The following is an 8928-nucleotide window of genomic DNA, read 5'->3' on the forward strand; positions in this document are numbered from 1 at the left end:
CAGACACTTGGTCTTAAAATAGGTCCCGGTACATTTGCACATGTGCTGGCAGTGAGTCTTGCACTGCCCCTGTGCCCTGCAGGCCAGTAGAGTATTAGGCCACACACCCCCTTCTGCCACGGTCAGCATTCAGACAAGGCTACAGCGGGCGGTCATGGTGTCCAGTTACATTATTTCTACAGCGCAGCCCACCATCTTGTTCTCAGTTGGAGAAGTCCCCACACCCTCTATTCATGCTCCTGCCAGTTCCAATCTCACTGTAGAGGATTGCTGACAACTGGCTCTTCCATCTTGTTCTCCTTTTGGCTATTGAGTAGCCCTGTACACCCACCCTGCATTCGTGTCTCAAAGGCACTGGAAGCCTGACCTCCCATGGTACTGGCTTGGGTGTCCCAAATGGAAGATATACTTACCCTAACGTTTCCAGGAAAGGCAGCTGGTTTTAGAGTCAACAAAAGGATGTGGGGAGAGAGCGGCCTTCCTAAGTGCAATGAGCAGACCTCTCCTGACATGCCTGCAGGCCTCCTTTCCCAGACACAGCGCGGGAGCTAGTGGAGAGCATGCCCTGGGTGCTGTGGTTGAGGCAGACGGAGCCCAAAGCTGGAATGCTTTGGACCTTGAGAGGCCAGTGCACTTTCAGGGCTTAATACTAATCCTAGCTTCTCAGGAGGCTAGGATCTGAAGATCATGGTCCAGAGCCAGCCCTGCAGGAAAAGTCCCTGAGACTCTTATCTCCAGTTAACTACCAGAAAACCAGAAGTGGCGCTGTGGCTCAAGTGAGCGCCTGGCCCAGAGTTCAAGCCCCATGACTTATAGGAAAAAAAACAATTTCTCATTGTGAAGGAGGAGGGGTTATCCACATAAAACCACAGGGCCTAAGTGTCTAGACAGGCGATGGTGGGATGATCACAGCACAGAGGCTCAGGAGCTGGGGGGAGGGGGGGAAATGGGACCCTAGGAAGGTGTTGAGAGATTCTCACACTGGTTTCTTGCTTGCTGAAATTGGAGATCCTTCCATTCTTGCCCTGCTTGCTGTGTTCACAGCCACCTTAGAACGTAGGCACCCACTGAACTGAACCCTCTCGGAGGCCCTCATTAGGGGTTTGTTTTGCTATAGATTGAGCCTCAATCCCAATGGTTGCCATGTTGGGATTACTCCACGGAGTATCCTCAGGTGTCCCCATGGGGCCCTGGTTCACAAGTCACCACAGCCATCCTGCCTGAGGTCATTTAGATGGGTGGGAGAGCCCCATATATGTAGTGGCATTGGGGATTGAACCCAGGAAGTAGCTGGGGAGTATCTAGCTACTTGAGTTTTGTCTGCAGCTGAGGTTCTTAGGGTTTCGTGGTATTCGAGTTGTTAATAGTTTGTCCTGTCCGTCCCCTGCCTTCTCGGTAGTGAGTGTCCCTCCTTGCTTGACCTAGAACTGTCTTGGGCCCTGGATGCAGAGAAAAGAAAGAAAAACCACCCTGCTTCATGAGGCTTCCCCCTCACCTCACCCCCCCATATCCTAATCTGTCAGGTGTTTTTTAAACCTGCTTTTCAGAGGGGTGACGTGACAAAAATAACTCTTCTTGCCTTGTTACACAAAGATACTGAGCCACTACTCAGTGGCTCCAGCTGGGAGCGTCTTGGCAGGAGCTGTCCAGCCCTGAGTCACACACAGCCCTCCTCCACCACCACCTCTTCTCCCCCCCGCCCCCCGCCCCAAGTGGCCCATCTGCTGCTGGTCTTTGGGAAGTGCATCCTAGGTTGGCAGTGAAGGTAGATTCCAGAGCTCTGGGTGGAAAGCCTGAAGCTCTGGTTTCAGAGCACCTGCCTGGCCTCACCCCAGCTCAGATGCCTTTCCTCGGCTCTAGAAATCCCGTTGCTCTGTTTCTGCCTCTACCTTACGCTGATCATTCATAATTGGGTTCTGGTTCTCTACGTGGTGTCTCTGGGGAACAGTAGAGGACTAGCAGTTGCTAGTGACTTGTGCTTCTAAAATTATCACTAAAGCCACACAGCTCAGTTCTCTATTTTTAAATGTATTGCTCCAAGTTATTTGTATTCTTTGGCCCAGAAACAATTCTGAATATTTCAGAATCTGGAATGCATCAGAGATGCACTTGTGTATATTAATTAGATATGTGTGGAAGGGAAAGGAAGTACACAGGCAGCTCCAGGGACTTCAGTGAGGTGTTGTAATTCATGTAGCTAGCAGCTGAAGTAGTTTGCTGGGGGTGGGGGGGGGGGCTGTGCTGCTACTGGGGCTTGAAACCAGGACCTTGTACTCCCACTCTGCTTTTTCACTCCCAGCTGGCACTTTACCCCTTAAGACCTGCCTCCCTCCTGGCTCTTTTCTGGTTAATCAGAGATATGAGTCTCCAGGATTTGTCTGCTAGGGGGCTGGCTTTGAACTTTTTTTTTCTTTTTTTGGTTGTGGGGCTTGAACTCTGGGCCTGGGGGCTATCCCTCAGCTCTTCACCACTTGAGCCACAGCACCACTTCCGGTTTTTGAGTGGTTAATTGGAGATGAGTCTCTCAGGGACTTTTCTGTCCAGGCTGGCTTTGAACCTCTATACTTAGGTCTCAGCCTCCTGAGTAGGATTACAGGTGTGAACCACCAGCATCCAGTCTGATGCCTTTTGTTAGTGGAATTAGTGAATTTTTTAAAACTTGAACATGGTTTCTTCAGTGGTTTTAAGTTGTTCTCCAAAGAGCCTCTTGATGTTCTTGAAAGGGCAGTCAGAATATTTGCTGTCTAGTAAATGTAGGCAGGGGCTCTAGAATTTATGACTTTTAATTGAAATCATGTTTCAAGACATAAAATTTATTGTGGAAAATAATTTCTCCCTAGTATCCAGAGTTCATTAGTGACCTTTGCTTTTTTGATTCCTTGACAGCTTTAAAGTCATCAATTATGCTCAGTTTTGTCAGTATGACTTTCTTGTCTGTACAGTTATCTAAAATGTCTTTGTTTCTGTGCAGCTCCAACCCTGGATTATGTCATGCCACTAGTGAATGGTGAGCTTGAAGACGACGCGGACAAAATGCACATTGATAGAGAGCTTGCCGCTGAAACAGGTGGGAGTGGACAGTTTCCTGTTAGCTGCAACAACAGCCCAGTGGTCGAAGACACCGAGCCACGGGAGAGTGGTTCTGTTGGACCCAAAGAAATAGAAATATATACTGTTTCAGCAATGCAAACCCCTTGTCGTTGCAAGAATCAGTATGCATATTATTTCTGACAGCACTTTTTCTCAAACTTGTCTGCACTTGGTTGTCCAGTATCTTTTAAGAACTGTTATCCTATCATTCGCATCTCTTAGGCAGGAGTATAGATTCACAGATTAGTGTTGCTGCATTTTGTGGATGTGAGAAAGGGAAGTGCAGTCTTGCTGTCCTCATTCAAGCTTTCGCTTAATGTGCCTTGCTTAATTTTTAATGGGGTTTGCGGTGTTAGTGTTCTGATCTCACCTTGGGGCAAATGTATTGAATGCTGCCAGTGCCAGTGTCCACACAAGACCCTGCGGCTTGCTGCAAACATGGATCCCGGTAGACACAGTGGCCCTGACACGTGTGCCCGAGTGCCAGAATGGGGTCCCCCACCCTAAGACATTCAAGTGCAGAGCATTTTCTCAAAGCATCGTACATGTGAAATGTTTAGCATATGCAAGCTCATCGTCGTATGTTTAAAAGTTTCCTTTAGCACTTAGAATGTTTTAAGGATTTCTCTGTTTAGCTCATGCTTTTACCATTCTCTTTTGTCTACGTGACCAGAGAAGTAGTTTGGCTCTTTTTTTTTTTTTTAAGTTTTGTTGTATCTTTATGTTAAATTCTTTCTTTTTCTTTTTTTGTTATACAAAGGGATTTCAGTATGCTAAGTTTCTCATTAGGAGTAAAAACTCTTGTGTTTTGTTTCCCAGGCCCACATGAAAGCACTATTTCCATAAACTAAAATGAGTGGAAAATGCTGAGCTCCTTTTGGGAGCCATGGGGTTGTTCTAAGCAGGGCTAGCCTTCTGCCAAATAACTAAACAAAATGGGTGACTTTCTACTTGTTCTGATCAGATAGTATATTGAAACTCTGTGTTTCCTGTAGTTTGGGATTATTTGCTTGACTAAAGATGAAATCCAAAACTTAAAGCCTGCTTGGCTGGATGCTCAGACAGAAACAACCCCTGTTGATCAGCAGGGTGGTGTACTGAGCTGGCCAGCAAGCAGGCTGCCCTGGTCAGCTCAGCCCTGATCTTCCACCACAGTTCTGTACACTCGGAGAAGACAGAGGAAACTGTCCTGTGCCCTGTGCGGGAACTGCTGCCTACTTTTGTAGAGAAGGGATACAGGCCTCAGCCTGTTGTCCCTTAAATATTCATATGCATCTTCTGGCCAAAATTTTTTTTAAGACAGTACCTTTTAAAAAGCTTCTTAAATAATATCTTTGTATTTTGAATGCTCCTCGTTTGAGGGCCACAGAAAGACTTACAAGAGGACAGTGCCTGCTCCTCACCGGCTCCTTGGTGGTGTCCCAGCTGCCTGGAGGACACGGTGGCTGTGGCTGTGGGTGGCCCTGTAGGTGGGCAGGAAGTGTGGAAGGCCTTGCCAGCCAGCTCAAAACAGAGGGAAGGTGCGCTGCAGAGCGCCACCTAGGGATAGTCGGCTGCACATCTTTCCAGGGCATCATCGCTTCTGACCCTCAGCTGGTTATGCATCCCAGGACAAGGTCAGGGCCTTGAATTCAAATGAAGCAATAAAACTTGTTTTATTTCAGTTGGGTATTAAAGAAAGATCTGCTTACTTTGTGTTGGTAAACTGCACACTCAATGATGATCACCACAGCTGCCATCGCAGTTAGGAGTTTCATGCACTTTGTTTCTGTAATACATTTTGCCCTGGGAAAATGTAGCTTTCTTATTTTAAAGTATATTTGCAATTTAGCTCTTGAAATCTTTGTCTTCTAGCCTAACTTTTAACAAGAAAAGCTATCACTTAATTTGGTAAAACGCTATTATCTTTAGCAAAGGCACAACAGTTATTAAGTTGCGATTGTTGTTTAAATTGCCAAGACGATCAGGAGGGAATGTTGATCAGTGAACAGCTGGACTGTTTCTTGGCAAGAAGTCTGCCAAGAAACAGAGGCCTCTGTCAGGTTTGGAGTGATGAATAGAAAGGAAGCTCTTGGAAACACCCCCATCAGGAAAGTCAGAGTGTTCACAATGTGCCCTCCTACAGGCTACTAGAACGGAGCTCTTCTGTATTGATACCCATGCCTTATCTGGACAGCCTCACACAAATGAAATAAAATTTCATGTTACTGGTGAGCACCTGTGGCCCATGCCTATGAATTCAGCTATGTTGAGGCAAAGAATGGGAAAATCACAGTTTGAGGCCAGCCTAGGCAGGAGAGTTCAGGAGAGCCCTTCCTCAGCCCCTAGCTGGGCACCATGGTGCAGTCTGCCATCCCAACCTAGGGAAGGTGGACCTATGAAACCGCTCTGGACAGCCAAGTTCTCAGGACTCCTTCCTTCCCATGGAGGTGGGGGAGGGGCTGGGTGTAGTGAGGGCAGTGACAGCTAGACTGCGGCCTGGGTGCACACCTAGGCAGGAGGTGACCCTGTCCTAAAAACACAGGGTGAGAAACAGGACCAGAAGCACAACTCAGCAGCGGCAGGCCAGACCAGCAAGCACAAGGCCAGGCCCTGAGCTCCAACACCAGCACCACCAAGAGCATAACGAGCTTTGTGTTACCAAGTAAAAGACTGCACACCTGTTCTGAGTCCTTGTGAACAGAACATTACAATTCTCTTCAGAGCTACACTTGTGAATTCCTTAGCCCGGGCATTTGTGAGGTTTTTTTTTTCTTTTTTTCTTTTCTTTTTTTTTTTTTTTTTGTAGGACAACTCTGTCCCAAAAGATGTCTGTGTGGGTTAAATGCCACAGCTGATAGATGAGGCCCTAGCCAGCATGGCCAGCACTGTGCTCTTGTCCAAGGCATTGAGAGGTGCTGGCGTCAGCCTTGGGGGAATCTGGGGTTTGGGAGTCACGTAATCAGTTTTCTTTACAATTCCTGTGTGCACTGTGAGGAAAGAGGCTTTAGAGGTGTCCTGGGATGGAGCTGCCTTGATTCGCCTGTCCTGTTCACCTGTCCTTTCCCTCCTCCTCCTCCTCCCTACTTCAAGTACTGCAGCAGTGTTGTGTTTGGCTTTCACCTCATAGAATGCTTTACATCCCGTGTGGATGGACCCTTTTCACAATGAATTTAGAGCTGCTTTTCAGAAGTCATATTAAAAAGAGAACATACTGGATGGCTCTTGTGTATTTGGAGTTTTTCACACACACACATTTTTCCTGTCATACCAGGCACACACTACCCTCGTGCTTTATTTTTAAATCTACCTGTGCATACTTTTAAACTTTACAAAAGACATTGGTTTATATAAAAAAAGCAACAGAAAAGAAACTAAATGTCTTACCCGTTGTGGCAGCCATGACACATTGTATAGTTTCTTTTCCCCCATCTGGTTCTGAGCTTTGATGACAGGTGTATTTCTTAATGCAGATATGAGAAACAGTAGCTCCACGTCGAATACATTGACAAATGGATGTGTCATCAATGGACATATGGACTTCCCCTGCATGACCCAGCCCAGTGGGATGGAAAGCGGGAATGACCCATGCCTAGCAGGCCCTAACGGAGTTAGCAATGGATTAGTTCCAGGACAGCCATTTCCAGGCGGGCTGGCCTCTGTCCTTGTTGACGGGACTGAGGACTTGGAGAAGACGGCACGTGTGAATCCTGAGATGTGCGGCTCTCTGCACCTGAACGGGAGCCCGAGCAGCTGTGTGGCCAGCAGGCCTTCCTGGGCTGAGGACCTCGGGGACAGCTTGCAGTACGGCCACTACCACGGCTTTGGGGATACAGCCGAGAGCATCCCCGAGCTGAGCAGTGTGCTAGAGCATTCAAGCTGCGTGCGGGTGGAACAGCGGTACGACTGCGCCATGCATCTGCACCACGGCTCCTGAGCTGGCGAGAGGGTGGCAGGGCGGCAGGCACCCCTGGCCGGGCACAGGGCAGCTGTGCAGAGGCAGGCTTCCATCCATCCCGTTGCTTGGTGGAGGAGAGCTTCCTGGTGCGGACCACGCCACAGGCAAGCCGCTCCCTTTGTAAGATGCACTTTTGGAGTATCTTTTTTTTTTTTTTTTAAATACTGTCACCAAAATTGGCCGTTTTTCTTTTGTGAACCGGATTGTACCTGATGGATTGGGGCAGTCAGTCAGTCCAGGAGGCGCCCGATACTTCCATCTGTTTACATATGGGCATTGTTTTAGAAAGCTTGCTTTTTACTCTCCTGTAGCATTTGTGACCACACGGCTATTTCCTATGCAAGGTGCAGCTTTACGATTTCTTCCGGTGAACCATATCAAGGAAAGAACTTTTGTCTTTTTCCAACAGTCTTTTCACGGAAACTTTGTAACTTGTCTCGTGATGGTTTTAGTTGTAGAGGGCTCCCGGGTGCCCCTGTTCAAGGAATAGACCTCTTGCCTTGGTTTCCTTAGGAGCAGGCTCCACTTGGTGAGCTCAGGTTTGCTATTTTTACTCCACATTTCCTACCTGGGCTCTATAGAGACTTTTTACCACAGATAAGTAAAGGAAATTACTATTTGTAGGAACTATCTAGTCAAAATAGTAACCTATTTTGACTTTTTTTTTCTTTTTTCTTTTTTGAGGTTTTCTGCTTTAAAATATATACTACTTTTTCTCTCACTATATATACATATACACACATGTCCATTTAACTGGGGGAATTTTTAATTTCTCCTAATAAACTGCATTAAGTTTATGATTTTTATAGAAATTAGCTTTTGTTTTTAGTCTACTAGTGGTTACACTGTGCAAACATTGTAATGTTTTTACTTTTCTGATTTTTGTAATAACAATTGGTGCAGATATAAAAACTGTCAAATGAACAAACTAATGTTCTAAGAGTGTACTAACATTTTGTTTTAAAGCTGCTCTTTATAAATTGAATTAAAAATCAAAACACAGCCAGTTGGTTGCTGAAGTTCAGTTTCTCTCCAGGGCTGATAAGAGTATCAGGGTATCAGGAGAAGGAATGGGAAGGGATTACTAAGTCTGGCATTTTGTTTTATTTTGCCTGCTATAATCTGTTGACACAATCTTTCCTTTTCTTCTTTTCCACTCTAGTATCATGTTTCCAGTACTTTGTTGTATGAAGTCTGCTGCAGGGAGGTATAAATGTCATGTCTGCTCTAACCTTGTCCTGAGTGCTTATTTCCACAAAAGTCAGCAGATATAGTGCTCCTTTGGTTTTTTACAAATATCAGAATTAACATAGCTGCATGAAAATGCAAATTACAGTCAGGACGTGGACTGAGCCAGCTGAAGAGCTGTTCTGCGCCCTTCCTGTGTTCCTAAAAGCCATGACATACGCAAGCTCACAAGTCTAGCACCAGCCCGAGTGAGCAGTAAGCTTTGGACGTGCTACTGCTTTGGAGTCCCTTAGAATCTAGACAGCCTCAGAAGTCTCCTTCTGATGGACCCAGCCAAGAAGCCTGCATTGCTCCAAGCGTTTAAAGGCTAAGAAAAAAACCACCATTCTTCAGGGTATTTGAGAGGCTCAGCCAAAGTTCATGGTAGCTGAAAGATTTTCAGATGAATCTCCTCAAGCAAAGAACAAGACATTCCATTGGTTTTGGGAACTGCTGACCAGCATGACGCAGCAGCCATCCGCATGGGCCGTCCCAAGGCAGTGTCCCGGTTTCCAGAGGTAGACAGGTGTTGATACAACGTTCGTTGTAGTCACAAACTTCCAGAGTGCTGGCTGTTTCTCGGTCTTTTTGTTCTGAAGACCCTTCTTGTCTACTTACAGCAAACAATTGGAATAAAATCCTTTAAAAGGCACCAGAACCATGAAATACTAGGA

At 46.4% G+C, this 8928-nt stretch overlaps 1 protein-coding gene across 1 annotated transcript in view; it reads left to right on the top strand.

Annotated features, from left to right (window-relative positions):
• The window catches only part of Ankrd10 (ankyrin repeat domain 10), a 31541-nt gene extending 23283 nt beyond the window's left edge, over positions 1–8258 (top strand). The window contains exons 5-6 of the mRNA XM_070002608.1: positions 2972–3067; positions 6543–8258. Of these exons, the coding sequence (XP_069858709.1) occupies positions 2972–3067; positions 6543–7006 (560 nt within the window). The 3' untranslated portion in view covers positions 7007–8258. The remainder of the gene's footprint in view (positions 1–2971; positions 3068–6542) is intronic.
• The last annotated feature ends 670 nt before the right edge of the window (positions 8259–8928 follow it).

Source organism: Dipodomys merriami, unplaced genomic scaffold (genome assembly GCF_024711535.1).
Source record: "Dipodomys merriami isolate MVZ:Mamm:240054 unplaced genomic scaffold, mDipMer1.0.p SCAF_6, whole genome shotgun sequence".
In the NCBI taxonomy this organism is placed as follows: domain Eukaryota; kingdom Metazoa; phylum Chordata; class Mammalia; order Rodentia; family Heteromyidae; genus Dipodomys; species Dipodomys merriami.